We start from the raw sequence: 17,004 nt of genomic DNA on the forward strand, positions 1-17,004 counted from the left end.
ATTAAATTAACATCATTTAAGTTTTTGTGCTGAGAATATTAACAGTGGCGAATTTATTATGTTTGTGAGTAAAATAAAGCCCAAAAAGCAGGATAATTAAGGAAAGTATGACTAAAAGAAGACTAATTAAGGAAAACATGACTAATTAAGGAAAATAAACTAATTAAGAAAAATAGACTAATTCAAGAAGTAAAGACGTGCTCAGGGCGAGAAACCTACTTAGTACTAAGCTAATCTGCACCTATAATAGAAGAAAAGAGAAGAACTAAAAAACACAAAAATTCCAAGAGAATACAAATTCTTATAGAAGACAAAGGTTGGAAGAAGAAGAAGTAATCGTTAGGAGTTATTCCTTCCTTTCATCCCCTTTTCTTATCTTATTCTCCTTCACTAAATATTCCCTTCTTGCAATTATAAAACCTTCTATGACTATAAGAGGCTAAACCTCTCCTTTGTTGGGAACTTGACCGTCAACTATTCTTAATGTAATTTCTCTTTCTATCTATTTGTGAATATTATATTTGCATTATCTTTTCTTGTACTTAATATTATTGTTTGCGCCTTGATCACCCATTTGCATGGTAAGTTTTAGGAGTAGCGTTGAGAGATGTTATTTTCTAATAGAACCGGGAAAGAGTATCTAAATAAAGTCATCACTAGGAATAAGTTGATATTTGTTTAGCCTGTTATACATCTCTATTCTTAATGTAATTTACTATTTTAGCTCTGCAAAGGGATTTGGAAGAGAAAATAGATAAATTAGACTCTTTCATGCAGGGAACCAAAGTTATAGTGTATTAGTAGATGTAGGGGTAAATTGGAATAATTATAAATAGAAAAAAATTATTAACATTACATCAAAGAATAGCTCTGATAGGTTAAGTACTTAACATTCTCATCTTCTGAATTTACTTGGTCCTGCGCTGGGCGCCAATTGTTCCTGCAAAGTTCCAGAAAAGTTGTCTGTCTTTCTTCTTTCTCTCCTTGTCTCACTAGGATCTTTGACCTCCTATCCTAGTGTAAGGTGAGATATCTACAAAAAGGACTCCACCATTAAGTCAAATGAGCCCAAGGTGTTTAAGTATCTGTATGTAAAGTAATTGAAAAACATACCTGGTGATCTTTTCTCTAGGTTAATATATACATGTCTGATCTTGAGGAAGTTACATCTTTCAAGGAGTCACATTGACTAGCTGCTCTTCTAAGTGTCGTGCGTGATCATGGAAAGTTGAGGGTCACCACGGTGCAAGTACCTGTCGAGTTCGTGGGTTGTACAATACATGTCATAGTAAAGATCAAAGCCACAGTTGCAGATTGTCCCCTTTATGCGGATCATAATGACCTGATTGAGAGGTGAACGATTGTCATTGTTGGCAGTTTGGCTATGTTGATCATGAGAAGTGTAAAGGTTATGATTAGAATCAAAACAATGGCCAATCATGTACATGGCTGCCGCCATCGAGAACCTACGCCTACCTCTTTTGTGTCTACTATACATATGAGAACAATTTGTTAGCCTAGACGACTACACAATAAGATGGGGCATAGAAAAGAGATTTTACGAAGGAATAGGATTAAGGCCATTAAGGATAATGTATAAAAGGTAAAGAAATGAAAATGATTATTTTAAATTACGTATCAATTTTTTAGTGATGGGATAGGATTTGAGACACTATTTGCAAAGATTATTTAAATCCTCTCACATTCATTACGCATCAATTCTTTTAATAGTTACTCTCCTTTGTTTAAGACAATTTTTTTGGTCATTGTGTGACTCCATAAAGTCTTTTCTTATAATTACATTGATGATCCACGATATTTCATTAATTTCTCTTGATCTTCCTATATTTTATTTACTCCCACACCAATTTCTTTAATTGCTTGAAAAGTATTACATTTATACTAACTTTGTTAAGTGTTTTAAAAAAATCATAGATTTTTATAAGAGTGGTTGCTATAACTTTAAATATAAAAAAGAATTATATAAGAGAAGCTATATTTCAAGAAACGATAAGAGTGCCAGCTATATTTCATACACTTTAAAAGTCAAGCAATTTTTGAAAGTAAAGCCTGAACCTTTTCAAAATTAGATTGGTTAGTGGTGTCTGATCCTAAATCCATTTATAAATAGTCTAGTTACCTTAGCCATGGCATACCTCTATTTAAAAGTAGAGCTGCTCACTAAAAGAGCTAACCATAAACTAAAAAAGAGCCATATATGAATAATCATTAAGATCTGGTTATCAACGCCCTTTTAACAACCTAATGGAACACCATTTTAAAACTAACTGTAACTCAGTGTCAGTTTAGAACTACTCTTACAAAACTAACTAACTGAGTTGCACAGTATACTTACAGGGATAGAATTACATCACGGGTTAGTAAGACTCCAACCCTAAGATAAAACAGGCTTCTATATACCTGTGAAGGGCAAAATGACGTCATGGGATTCCTTTTACAAACTTATTTTCAAAAGAGGTTCATTTTTAAACATATTCCTCAAGGGGTTTGATTTGTAAAAAAAATCACGTGATATCGTCATTCTCATCAACGTAATCCCACTTTTCATGTCAGCAAAAAAAAATCACATGTGTCAAGTGTGTTTCACTATCACCACTGGCGAAACACACTCCTTGCGTGACATGCATATCGTCAACTCTAATTGCGTAACACCACTGATCATGCAGAAAAAACATTTACGTGTCATCTGGGTTTTGCCAATGATAATAACAAAACACATTGTGCATGTTAGCTGCATCCCCATGGTATGTCATGCATCGCGGCACCTTCCGTTCCGTCAACAGTATTGGCGAAAAGTAACATAAAGTAACACGGAAAGATTTAGTGCATATTTTGATTTCAGTTTAAAATATAGTGCACGAATCGAAATAAATTTAATGATTCACAAATTTAATTTTACAAAAGAAATAATCAGAATGCTGTAAATTTCATTTTTCTCCAAACGTCCCTTTATAACTGAAAAATAAATATGCACTTAGTATTGAACAAAAGTTTAATTATTATAAGAGAGTTTATGTTGTAAGTATTTAATTTAGAAAGTTTATTTCCATAATTATACTTGTGATATGAAATTTATTGAAATAGATTAAAAATAATTTATAAAAAATATTTATCATTTTCATATGCTTAAAAGTATTCTTTTTAACTTTAAACTTTAAGTGTTTATGATATTATAAGCTCAACTATATAACTTTCATTGGAAAAAAAATGTTACTACATACCGAAAGTTAAGTGCCGGGTTTACCTTGATTAAAAAAAAGTGCCAGGTTTACCTGCAATACTATAGACATTATTTAATGGAAAATAAATTGTCTGTCAGTCTGTAGTAAATTAATACATCTTAAATATAAATTAAAGCATCTTAAATATGTGTTCTTAAATTTATATTACTTCATTCATCCACTTAATTTTACTTTCAATATTTTTTATAGGATGTTAAATTAATGAATCCCATAAAATAATTATAATGGAATAATTTGAGTTGTTTTAGTGACAATTATTTTTTTATATTTGAGTTTTGTTATTTAGTTTAATTTTTCTATTTAAACTTCTTGACTTCAAGAAAACAACATTATCAACTTTAAATTTATTGTTGTATTGAAAAACATGCATATTTTAATTATTTTATACTAATGAATAAATTCCATATTACAGAAATTTGATTTAATATTTAATATTTTTTTAATAATATAGTAATATAAAAATAATAAAAATGTCAATATAATTTTTATACAAACAATAAATCTCAATATATATATGTGTGAACAAATCCCTCCTTAAAGTATTCCAGTAAATTGTTTAATTTTCATGCACATCAAAATAAAAAAATCCCTCCTTATTACGTATATACAAATAAATACATGTTGCATTTTCCTTCAATAACCTTTTAAAGCTCCTTGTTGGCCACTGCAGTCAAATTAAAGATGCACTAAATCTTTCTGTGTGTCGTCTTTCCTTATTATTTTATGTTACTTTTCGCCAATGCTGCTAGCGGAACGGATGCATGGCATGGTCATGGGATGCTACTACATACACAGTGTGTTTCGTTTCTATCATTGGCAAAACCCACATGACACATGAATGTTTTTTCCTGCATAAACAATGTTGTTGCAGTGATGTTACGTAGTTGGAGTTGGCAATATGCATGCCACGCAAGCAGTGTGTTTTGTCAATGGTGATGGCGAAACACACTTGGCATGTGATTTTTTTTTGCTGACATGAACAGTGGAGTTACGTTGATGGGAATGACGATATCACGTGATTTTTTTTTTACAAAAAAAACCCTTTGAGGAATATATTTAAAAAGGGATCATTTTTTAGAATAAGTTTGTAAAAAAAACCCCATACGTCATTTTGCCCCTGTGAAGCAACATATGCACATTCAATGATGCCAGCATCTCCTCTCAGAGTATGAAGGGATGCATCTGCAAATTTAACAGCAGCATATGCATGCAGTTTATTACAAGTTGGACATTACATTTGCATGAAACGAAATACCAATGCTATGAATTGCAGATTCTATAAAACAAAGATGAAATTTCAAAAAACAGGGGAACAGTCACGTGAATTCATACGCACAAAAGTAAAATTAGAATACTAACCATTGATAGTGTTGTAGAACCAACTCCAGCATTGGCCAAGAGAAAGCTACAAACTGTACAAATCAAAATGCTGATGTATAGATAATCCATATCAATGGAGGAATCATGTGTAGCACGAAGTTAAAGTCAAAAGCTACTAACCGATGCAATCCACAAAGATAGATTAGTAATTACTTTCAAACATAAAAACTCAAGTGTAAGTTTCCCTGCATATAGCAAAGCTTTTGACATAGAATTTTGCAGCAAGCCACTAGGTCTGGCAAGAGGGCTGTGGAAACCAAAAGGCCAAATGAGGCCTTTGTCTTAGGCCCTCAAGAGTTTCATTTTTTTTTTACATTTTTAATATTTTTTTGTCAATTTAAATTATTAAGCGGTAAATTTTGTTAAGATATGATTTATTGTTTGTAATCAATTTAAATTATTAAGCCGTAAATTTTGTTAAGATATGATTTATTGTTTGTAATCTCTCTCTTCCTAAAGATTAGTCAATTAATATCATCTTTTTAAAAATTAACCAATATCACAATTAATGTCATTTAAAATATTTTATCTATCCCAAAAAAGTAAATCCCTATTAACTTTCCTTTAACCCATCTTAATTTCCTAACTAACGTATCTCACTCTCGGGACTCCATTCTTCACGTTTTTTCATCTCCTCATCTTCTGTTCATAAAAAAAATATATTCTTCTCCTTCCCTTGAATGAAACCTATTGTCTGTTGATCAAATTTTGTTTCCACGGCTCAACCTCTCTGGATTTGACATCGTCTGGATTCTGAACGCCTATAAACCGCATACATCCCGACGTCCCGCGTACAGAGCCTTTCATCTCCATCCCGGATTGGTGAAACAATTCATTTCACGGGCATGACTCTAGATACGCAGCAATACACGTATCACGTAACACCCTTGCGCCTGACACAACATCTAAACAACAAAATCTCTATTTGTTTCCAATTCCAGGTTCTATCGTTTTATTCATCGATCATCATTTTCTATATTTATTTTAGAGTTTAGTTTATTTAGATTTCTTTAATATCTAGTTAATTTTTTTATTTTGATTATTTACAAAAGAAAATGTCAAATAGAAAGTATGAATCTGGTTATGAAAAATTGAAGAAAAAACGAAAAATTGAAAAGCTAATTGAATCTCAACATGGTGCCCTTGATAAATTTGTTATTATTCATAAAATTGACGAAGAAGCAAGTTCAATAGGTAAAAATATAATAGAACAACCACTGATAGATCATACTAACAAAGAGAAAAATGTTATAGAACAACCACCTATAGATAATATTGACAACGGTGTAGAACAACCACCTAGAGATGATACTGACAATGGTGAAAACGTGATAGAACAACCACCTATATATAATATTGACAACATAAATAATATCGATGGTCTTGATTTATTTTCAGAATTGAAAATATTAAGAGAAGTGTTAAGAGAAGAAATTAATACACCAATAGAAATATTGAATTATATTAAAACTTTAGATTCTTTTTCAAATGTTTACATTGCATATAGAATTTTATTGACAATCCCTATAACAGTTGTTACTGTTGAAAGAAGTTTTTCAAAATTAAAATTACTTAAATCATATCTAAAATCAACAATGTTACAAGATAGATTGAATGAGTTAGTTATTTTATTTATTGAAAGTGAAGTGTTAGAATTGTTTAATTATAAAACTCTGATAAATGATTTTACAGCTAAAAAAGCTAGAAGATTAATATAAAGTTTGATATTTTATATAATATACTAAGTCTCTTTAAAATTCTTGTAAAAAAAAGATCCCTTTAACATTTTCACCTTAGACTCCAAAATGTCTGTACATAGCCTTGTCTGGCAAAAGCCACTAGGTCAATATATTGACTAAGTGATCACTGGAATTGCAAACTACCAAGTAAAATAAATAAATGTAAAGAGGATTGGAGCAAAGTGATCTGCTCCCACGTGAAATTTGAATCATGTTAGGCTTAAGCAAACCCATATTCAGTTAGCCTTTATACGTCTCCCACTTTGGTGGGAGACCAAAGTTGCCCACAGGACCAGTTTATGCTATCTCACTCTCATTCAGATATGATTTAAGTCAACAGATGCTATACGTTGATCATCAAGATCCTCACAGTTGATGGATAAAGGAAACATGGATAATGATTCAAGTTTGGAATTTTAGTAATTGAGATAAAAGTAAACAGATTTTTGTTATAAAAAAAACCATATATATAAATGTTCACCTCCACAACTTCAGTTCCACCGTTTGTATGCGATCAGTCAGGTACTCAATTTCTTTTGGGGTGAAAGAGCAAGGAAGTTTAATCTGATAATTGAGGGATCTTGAATGTTTACAATTGCACTGCTTCTTCTTCGGGGTAGCTTTTTAATTTCAAAGCCAGGCCTCGGTCTTGATATCAATCCTCGGTCTTTTTCTCTATTTTTCTCTACATTATAACTTTCACCAGTATAATTTCAATGATGTTTCTATCTCACTTAGCTACATCAAAGAAAATGACTTACTCCATTTCATTCATAAAGAAATTGTTAAAACTCATTGTTTGTAGCTTTTAACAAGGTTGTTACCCAGAGTACAGAAGTCTACCAAATTCAAGATACGCAAGACTACAATAATATATCCATCTGAACTCGATAAAGATTTCAGAATATCTTCTCAAAATTCTTTATCATTGAGGACTTCAGAATACATTAAGTTTGGTTCTCTACCATCCATCACCTAAAAACCATAAGGACTAGTCATTCTGCAGTACCTACATTATCTTTAATATTTATCGTGGTAAGTAATAAATGAAGCAGAGAAATCTTAGTGGCAATGAGTCAAATAATTTAATTTATTAGAGGCTGACACAAAATTAAAAGGATCACCCGAATTTATTACTAACTTTTTCAGGTCCATGTCAATGGTCAATAATCATTACATTCTCAACAAGAACATTTATTTCCATTGCTTCTTATATAGTTGAGAGTTAGCCTTTTAAGAATTCCTAATTGGGAAAGAAAACAAGGAACATATTCAGGCTAACTGGCCAAGTATAGAATGCTTCAGCATTATGGTCATAAGATAGTACCCCTCTCAATAGATGGTGAATTTTGTTCCTTCCACAGTTGACTTACCTTTCAGAAACATCTGAACTGACCAGAGATAAACATAGGCTTGTAAATATGAAAATCCCAGAGATGAAGTATCCAGCAAATTTAGAAACTGCTGAATAATGAAATTAGTTTGAAAAGTCAGGATATTCTGAAGTAGAGTGTATAAATTAGATTGGGAGATTACCATGCAATTAAACAAGGTTCAACAAGGTGAAAGATTTAAGACCCTTTTGTGAAATATATTTCATCTGGTTGACACCAAATGACCAAAAGAGGCAGGAGAGCTGCTATAAGAACCCAACGCTTCACAAAACCATGAATGAACCAGTTTATGAAACATTAATAAAACAGGAATGCCCTCTGCTCTAAGCAGTGTTGACTAAAGACCATTTTGTGTCATCATGTGTAATGATAGCCTCATACAGCTTTGAACAAAATTGTAAAGTGGACAGCTAATGGTTGTTCTTGTTCTCTTATACATCTAATTAAATAGTATGGAATGACTATATGGCCATGTAGTATTGAAGTTAGTGAATAAAGGGAAAATAAACCTACACTAAATTTGCAAGCAAAAGAGATAAGTGTTATACCTCATTATCTTTACAGCTAAAGTATTGTAAGCAACGCTATATGACATGATTCCCATTCAGATCCTTAATAAGAGCAAGAAAACCAGATTGAATGACAGACCACAGCATTGCAATTTGTTTTCTAGAGTCGACAGTCATGATCAGCTTCTGAACCACCCGAGGCCTGATACAGCAACACTATCAAATTTAGCATGTCAAAAAGAAAAAGAAAACATGTTCATTATGATATAGGAAAAAAAAAAAGAACAATCTTTCAGTTCAACAGAAGGATCCATATACCCGTGTATAACTACAGGATATATTAGGAAATTCATATTGTGCTTGACAACTTAAAATATGTAATATAATGAAAGCACAAAAGAAAATACCTGAATTTCAATAAGGAATGTCCGGGACCCATCCATGATTACAGCAATAGCTAGTCCAGCTAATATTTCTGAATCCAGGAGCTGCTCACTGAGAAACATTTCAATGGCATTTGAAACAGCCTGAAGTCCTGAATGTGACATCTTAAAAACCCCAAGCTGACCAAATAAATCCAAGACAACTCAGATCAAATGATATTTTTTTACCAGATCATACTATATTTTGTACTAATTGTCTTAAGACCATACAGACTGCTGAGAACATTAAGTACATCTTATCACCCCCAAATCAAAGAATAGAAGAAGTTACATTGGATCTCTGTCGGTGGGTCATTGGATGATGGTAAAAACCTAACTATCTGTCGTGTTATAACCAAACTAGTATACTGCAGTGATTGCCAACTGATCCAGCTTCTTCTACCAAATTATTGTGAAAGGCGTTAATGACACCCACTTGAACAATAACACTGTCAGTCTCACGTGCGACCTTGTGGTTCCAACCTCCAGCGCCAGCAGAGCCCTTTACTCCCGTCCGGTCAGATTTCGGCAACCGGGAAACCGTTTTCCGGCGAGCTTCACCACATTCTTTTCCTTCTTTGTTACCAGCCTCAACCCCTCCTCAATCGGTGGCGGCCTCACCTTCGTCCTTTCGTCTGATGACGACACCATCGGTGAAGCCGGCGGGTTTCTCGGCCTCAGCGGTGGCGGCGGCTTCGTTGCTGTGGAGTTTGATACACTTATGGTCATGGAGTTTAAGGACCTTAATGGAAACCACGTCGGTGTGGACTTAAACAACGTCGTTTTGAGTGAGGTTGGTGATTTGGCGAACATTGAGGTCAATCTGAAGAGCTGTGACCTAATCAACATGTGGATTGAGTTTGATGGATCGAGCAAAGGGTTAAGCGTGTGGGTTTCGTATTCCAATCTCAAACCAAAAGATCCCATTTTGACGATGAATCTCGACCAAGGCAGTGACAAGCGTCGATGACGGTGACTTGGAGGGTGAGGGAGGGGAGGATGACAGTGTGGGTGGTGCCGGAGTGGAGGATGCGGAAGAGGGAGAGGTCGAAGCCAAGGAACTTGAAGGGGAGGAGTTTGGCGGTGACAGCGGAGCAGAAGAGGGGGGCATGGTGCTAGGAGGGGGTGAGGCCGTGGGTGTGGTCAGAGTGGAGGTGGGTGAGGGTTTGGAGGAAGTAAGGGTGAAAAATGAGAAGGGATTGAAGGAATTGAGCGAGGGATGGAGAGAGAGTGACAAAATGAAGGCTTATACAACGACTGTTTTGCCTGAAAACCGTCATAGGTGGAAAGCAAAAAATATGCCAACAAAGACAATTTTTGCATCAAATTTTAAGACAATTTTTTAGGAAATCTTAAAATACTATTTTTATAGTAGTGAATTAACACTCTTCTTTCTATTGTTACAATTCTATTTCAGTTACCTCTGTCACAGGAAAGAAAGATTATCAAAACAAAATTTGATAAATAATCATTAGACAAACCTTTATAGAATCCACCTAATTAATACACACTTCTAAATTGAAACCACTTCAAGATTTTTACATTGATATCTCCATGCCACATAGTTTTAGATTCATCTAATTTCAAACTATCCATTTTGCTTATCTTTAACCGCATACTTGGCCTGAACTTGAATACTGCTCCGATCTTTATCGCCCCTCTGGATTCTTAATCTCAGAGAAAACATTCTCCGGGATCAACCTGTCAGATTCCTTACTGCCATAGCTCGTGGTGTTCAATCCAGTGCTGTTACTATAATTCGAAAGTTGTATACTACTATGGGTACTGCTAAACATATCCTCACTATCTTCATAATGCCCACCACTGACCACCACTCCATTAACAGCACTGTCCTGAAGCTGCAGAACAAACTCCAGCATCCCAACGACGTCCTTCATGGAGGGCCTTTGAGTCCCATCCTCAAGCAAACAACTCAGCGCAACCTCACCAAATTTGTGTATACACTCAGTTGCTATCTGGCCCTTCAGTGCAGGATCCACAATCTCACCCAGAGATCCCTTTGCGTAGCGATGCTTTGCCCAATCAACCAGTGACATCTTTTGCTTCTCTGCAGTGCGGATCAAGGGCTGCCTCCCAGACAATACCTCCAAGAGCACCACCCCAAACGAGTAGACATCAGACTTCTCAGTCAAACGCTGTCGTTTGTAATACTCTGGGTCTAAATATCCAATGCTACCTTTAACCTTAGTGCTCACATGGGTCATTGAAGAACCCGTGGGCCCAATTCTGGATAACCCAAAGTCTGAAACCTTGGCCACCCATTTTTCATCCAATAAGATATTGGTGCTCTTGACGTCACGGTGAATGATCATGTGCTTTGCACCTGTATGCAGATAGTGCAATCCTCGTGCAGCACCTATGCAGATCTGGAGCCTTTGCTTCCATGAGAGGGAAGGGTTATCGGTGCCGTAGAGATGCTCACAGAGGGTTCCTTGATCCATGAAATCATAAACGAGTATCATCTCATTGCTCTCGTAACAGTAACCTATGAGGGAAACAAGATTGAGATGACGAAGTTGAGACAGCATTTCGATCTCGTTCACAAACTCCTGCTCACCTTGCTGAGAACCGGGTTTGAGCCTTTTGATTGCGACATGTGTTGAACCTTCGTCTATGTAGCCTTTGTACACGTTGCCAAAGCCTCCCACACCAACCACTAAGAGTTCGTCGAAGTTATTGGTAGCTGCTTTGATTTCTGCTATTGAGAAGTGACGGCAGAGGTTGGCTGGTAGTGAGCCACCCCCTTGAGAAGTTCCATCTTTTTTATTGGAACCTTCGTCGATGGCCACGTTCTTCTTGCGTTTGATGAGGAAGAAAGCGACAATAAGGGAGAGCATAACGACACCGGAAACTGCGCCAGCAACGGCGGCAGTTATGGTTCCCGTCCTCCCTTTGCTTTTCTTGTTTTTGCTTTGAAGAGGAAATTCAAAGGTCTTTGGATGAGGGTCTGGGTTCGGTCCAGCGAGATTACCTGTTGAGTGGTTGATTTTGAAAAGTTCAATTCCGTTTAGTTGTGCATCCTTGATTCTGCTTTTAGGGTGAGGATGCAGTTTCAGTGAAATATTTGGTTTCTTCTGATTCACCGGGATGGAAACTATGTAGTCTGTAACCACTGGGACAGCCTTCTGGTTAATGGTCCATAAGAGAACGTCTGCCCTATCGGTAGCCAACTGATCCGCTATGTAGATGTAGAATTCCAGGTCACCAGCCTGATGAACATGCGGGTCAAGCTGGCAAAAGTGTAACCTTAACAAGTAGGTAAAGCCAGAATCAACAGGAAGCTGCCATGTGAGGTTGAATCCCATGTTCAAAGAGCCACTAGTTCCCATACTCCTTGAGGATCGGTACACTTTGTCTGGTGCCGTGTAGTTTTCAGTCGCAGTAGTGAAGCTGAGCTTAGTTATACCCCCAAAATCAACAGATATGTTACTTTGAGTTGTTACGTAGTTGTCATCGGCTTCCCAGGTTCTTAACATACCCGTGTCCCCAGTTGGGGGGATATTTGTTCCAGCAACGTTTAACCGGTATATTTTCTCCAGAGCTGATTTGCTTTCAATAGTATATGTTACTCCTCCAACAATTTGCGGGAATCCAGTGTTGTCGTCAAGATTGGTGTAGTAGAGATAAGGGGGCATTGAAACAACCTCGATTCCATTGATGAAAGCATACGAATCTGTGGTGCTTGGAATGAAGGTTATGTTGAGCCTCTCTCCATCTTTGAGGTTGATGCAATATTCTCTGAACAAGTAGTTGCCAGGCTCGTCCCCAGCATCAGCATTGAGGGAAGCGTTGAAATCATGGAGGAGGGTGTAAGGGCCTGCTTTGACTGAGAAATCGGATTTGGAACGATCGAAGTTTTGGTAGGAAGTTGAGTAGAAGAAGAGGCGAAGGAACTTTGGGCCTGCGGAGACGGGAAAGGAGTAAGTGAATTGGGAGTGAGAGAAACGAGCATAGGTGTATGGACCCTGTTGGGTAGACGGTGTGAGAGCAGAAGCAGCAACCGAGTCCTTGTTTTCTGAGAGGAATTTGATGTCTGCAGTCCAATTCCGACCATCGAGAGTGGAAAAGTTACTGGAAGAGCCACAGTTGATGCTCAAGAGTTCAACGGGACGGTAAATAACATCAACTGCTATAGAAAAGTAAGGGAGGCACAACAACAGGATGGGGAGGATTGTTCCTAAAGCAATTCGTGTGCCACTTGTATCCATCAACAAGCTAATCGAAGCTGCACACAGTAGCAAAACATAGAGCTCAAAAGAAGATCAATGAATGAATATACTTATCAAGATTGGGCGGTTGGTTTCTATTTTTACCAAGCAAGTGGAAGACTTCAAGTCTACGCAGGGCACTACCGAGTCGGCAAATTTCCCCATCTGGGGTTCTTTTACAAAATATTTCCCCAGATGGGGTCTTTTTAAAAAAATTTCCTCAAGGGGGCACTTTTCTACGTGGTTGCATGCATGGTGCAAGCAAACCGCCAGTGGGACTGGCGGGTTTGCTGCTGCTGCCTGGAGTCGCCACTGACAGCAGCGACTTGCACATGCACAGGAACAAATCGCCCTTGCCATTGGCGATATAGCTGGAAGATGGAACCGCCAGTCAAACTGGCGAGTTCCAGGGTGCAGGCTTTTGCAGCTGGTTGCAGCGTTTGCAGGCCAAAAGGCAAGTTGCAACTGCCATTGGCGATTTCATGGCAAGTTGCAACTGCCATTGGCGGTTTAAGGCCAAGAAAATAGCCGTTCCAACTGGCGATTCAGTGCCTTTATATACTCGAAAAAAAATCCTCAGTGTGTGTTCAAAACTGCTAAACCCTCAGTGTGTGTTCAAAACTGCTTAGTTGTATCTTGAAAACTCAGTGGTGGTGTTTTTTTCCAAAGTGAGTTCGCTGTGTATTCAAAACTGCAAATTGTTAGTGTTGGTGCTGTGCTTTGAAAGTTACAATTCAATTTTCAAAAATTGTAAGTTTTTCTTGAGATTTAAATTTGTGCCTACAAGGTTTGAAATTTATTTGTTGAGGCATAAATTTCTGAATCAAGTTAACAATTTTGAGTCAAATAATTTGTTTGAGTCGAGTGGTATTTAAAATTAATTTTTTTCCATTATATTTATTTGTAGTACGTAAGTTGAAGTTATTATTATGAGAATGAATTATTTATAAATAATACTAACTTTATTTATGATTTATTTGGGCTTTAAAATTAGTACGTATGAATCGTTTATTTTTTTAAGTTTTTACCATGAAAAATATTTGAGTTAATAAATTTCTGAATCAAGTTAGCAATTTTGAGTCAAATAATTTGTATTATAAAATATTTGTTAAGTAATTTTTTAGAGCATTTTGAATGTTTTGTTTTTAATAATTTTTTAATTAAATTAGTCTTATATTTGATATGCTTCTTTGTGTTTGTAAAATATAAAATATTTTTGATGATATTTATCTAAAGAAAATATTTGAGTCCCAAAAAAATTGGTAAATATGAAAATTTTAGTATATTTTTAATTAGATTAGGTTGGTATTAATACTTTGTTAGTGTTAAAAATTGAAAGTAAAAAAATTTGTAACATCATGAGCGGTATTTAAAATTAATTTTTTTCCATTATATTTATTTGTAGTACGTAAGTTGAAGTTATTATTATGAGAATGAATTACTTATAAATAATACTAACTTTATTTATGATTTATTTGGGCTTTAAAATTAGTACGTATGAATCGTTTATTTTTTTAAGTTTTTACCATGAAAAATATTTGAGTTAATAAATTTCTGAATCAAGTTAGCAATTTTGAGTCAAATAATTTGTATTATAAAATATTTGTTAAGTAATTTTTTAGAGCATTTTGAATGTTTTGTTTTTAATAATTTTTTAATTAAATTAGTCTTATATTTGATATGCTTCTTTGTGTTTGTAAAATATAAAATATTTTTGATGATATTTATGTAAAGAAAATATTTGAGTCCCAAAAAAATTGGTAAATATAAAAATTTTAGTATATTTTTAATTAGATTAGGTTGGTATTAATACTTTGTTAGTGTTAAAAATTGAAAGTAAAAAAATTTGTAACATCATAATTAATGAAATAAGTATTTTTAGTGTGGAAATTTATTTTAATATAAAGTTATAGTAAATTTATTTTATGAGCCATTAACTTGAGCGGTATTTAAAATTAATTTTTTTCCATTATATTTATTTGTAGTACGTAAGTTGAAGTTATTATTATGAGAATGAATTATTTATAAATAATACTAACTTTATTTATGATTTATTTGGGCTTTAAAATTAGTACGTATGAATCGTTTATTTTTTTTAAGTTTTTACCATGAAAAATATTTAAAGTTAATAAATTTTTTATACAATAATTTTTTAATGTAAAATTGTGTTAAAGAGACTTTTTGTGATTATATTTGACTATTTTAAATTTATTATGAATAATTAATTAAAATATTGTTTTTGTAGGTACACGATGAATTCGGTTATAACAGTGTTGTATTTCAATGGAAGGGTATATGAAGATAATGATGGTGTAATATTTGAAGGCAGTAAAAAAGCGATTCAGATTAAACGTGGAATTAGTTTCAATGCTTTGAAGAAAAAAATTGGAGACAAGGTAAAGTTAGAAAATAATGAAATTATTTTTGCTATCAGTTGTAGATTTTTAGTGTCAGGAAAATATATTGCCTTGCAAATTTGCGATGACGAAGACGTTGAAACGATGCTAGAAAGTTTTAAACAACAACAAGAAATGTCAGTTCTAGAATTGTACATAGAAAAGGATGTGGCTGGTGGTTCAATGTTTCATTCTGCAAATTCCCTTACATCATGTGGAAATTATGTATCTAATGATTACACACAACCGCCAACAAATATGAGCAATTTAAATCTTGACGAAGATGATGATAATGATGATGATGATTATCTTGTGTCTAACTCATACGTTGAAGAGTCGTTAGACGAAGATGACAGTGTTGACGGTATATCAGATACAGACAATGAAGTCCCCGACATGATTCCACCAGTAAGAATTGTTCACCCAGCAGAAGGTATGATTTACTCTTAAAAGATATTTCACTCAATACATTTATTATTTCACGACAATTGTATTTAATGCCAAATAAGTATGATTTGAATTTTTTTTGGACTATAAGGTGTACAAGCAATTGAGAATCCATTTTGGAATGATGCTTTGCATTATAATAATATCAACTGGAGCCATCCTGATGAGGAGGACATTTGTGGTTTGGAGATGCCATCCACTTTTAATGTTGGCCAAGAATTATATGTTGACATGGAATTTGATAGTAAAGATGCGGTCAAGAATGCGGTCAAACAATATGTTATGAGGGTGCATCAAAGTTTCAAAGTGGTTGAAAGCAAATGGGACAAGTATGTGGTTTGTTGCTTGAATAGAAATGCAGATTGTCCTTGCCCTTTCTACATGAGGTCAATTCTATCTAAAAAGACTGATTCATGGAAAGTCACTCAATGGGGTGGACCACACACATGTCTCAATATGACCATGACCCAAGATCACGAGAAACTTGATTCAGATTTAATTGCGACTTGTGTAGTAGGTACGTATTTTATGTTCATATTATGTTATTGTTTAGCCTTAATTGTCATTTAAATTTTGTTATTCTAATGACAGGCATGATCAGAGAAGATCCATTGATAAAAATTTCATTGATTCAGGAGAGGATTAACAGTCAATTTGCGTACAAGGTGTCGTACAAAAAAGCTTGGTTGGCGAAACAAAAAGCCATTGCTATTGAATATGGCGATTGGGATGAGTCATATGCGAAACTTTCGTCGTGGCTAACACACATGCAAAATCATTCTCCTGGATCGTATTTTCAAATACTACATGACGATTTTATCGTTGGAAATACGGTTAGTCGCGAACACCGCCAATTTCATAGAGTGTTCTGGACTTTTGGCCAATGTAAAGAGGCTTTCAAGTACTGTAAGCCAATCATACAAGTTGACGGCACACATTTGTACGGCAAATACCGTGGGACCCTCTTAATGGCCACATCACAAGATGGAAATGGTGGCGTCCTTCCTCTAGCATTCGCTGTGGTTGAAGGTGAAACGTTGACAGCGTGGTCATGGTTTTTGGCACACTTGCGTGAACACGTCACTGATAAAAATGGTATTTGTCTCATATCTGATCGACACGCGAGTATAAAGTCCGCTGTCGCTAACGAAGCACTTGGTTGGCAACCTCCCCACGGTTATCATGTCTACTGTGTGCGACACATAGCAAGCAACTTCAATCGAAA

General features: G+C 35.1%; 1 protein-coding gene across 5 annotated transcripts; it reads right to left on the bottom strand.

Moving 5' to 3' along the window:
- Positions 1 to 7,490: 7,490 nt before the first annotated feature.
- Positions 7,491 to 13,730, bottom strand: LOC114422734 (receptor-like protein kinase FERONIA). Of its 5 annotated transcripts, none has more exons than XM_028389234.1 (3): positions 9,000 to 13,730; positions 8,693 to 8,848; positions 7,494 to 8,487 (listed from the first exon to the last, which is right to left on the bottom strand). In XM_028389234.1, the coding sequence occupies exon 1, from the start codon at positions 12,934 to 12,936 to the stop codon at positions 10,357 to 10,359; it is 2,580 nt and encodes an 859-aa protein (XP_028245035.1). In that variant the 5' UTR covers positions 12,937 to 13,730; the 3' UTR covers positions 7,494 to 8,487; positions 8,693 to 8,848; positions 9,000 to 10,356. The 5 variants fall into 5 exon arrangements, with proteins under 5 accessions (XP_028245034.1, XP_028245035.1, XP_028245039.1 ...); XM_028389238.1 differs by having other exon boundaries at positions 7,494 to 7,773; positions 8,325 to 8,487; positions 8,693 to 13,730; XM_028389236.1 differs by having other exon boundaries at positions 7,494 to 7,843; positions 8,325 to 8,487; positions 8,693 to 13,730.
- Positions 13,731 to 17,004: the final 3,274 nt, after the last annotated feature.

Source organism: Glycine soja, chromosome 8 (genome assembly GCF_004193775.1).
Source record: "Glycine soja cultivar W05 chromosome 8, ASM419377v2, whole genome shotgun sequence".
Classification (NCBI taxonomy): Eukaryota; Viridiplantae; Streptophyta; class Magnoliopsida; order Fabales; family Fabaceae; genus Glycine; species Glycine soja.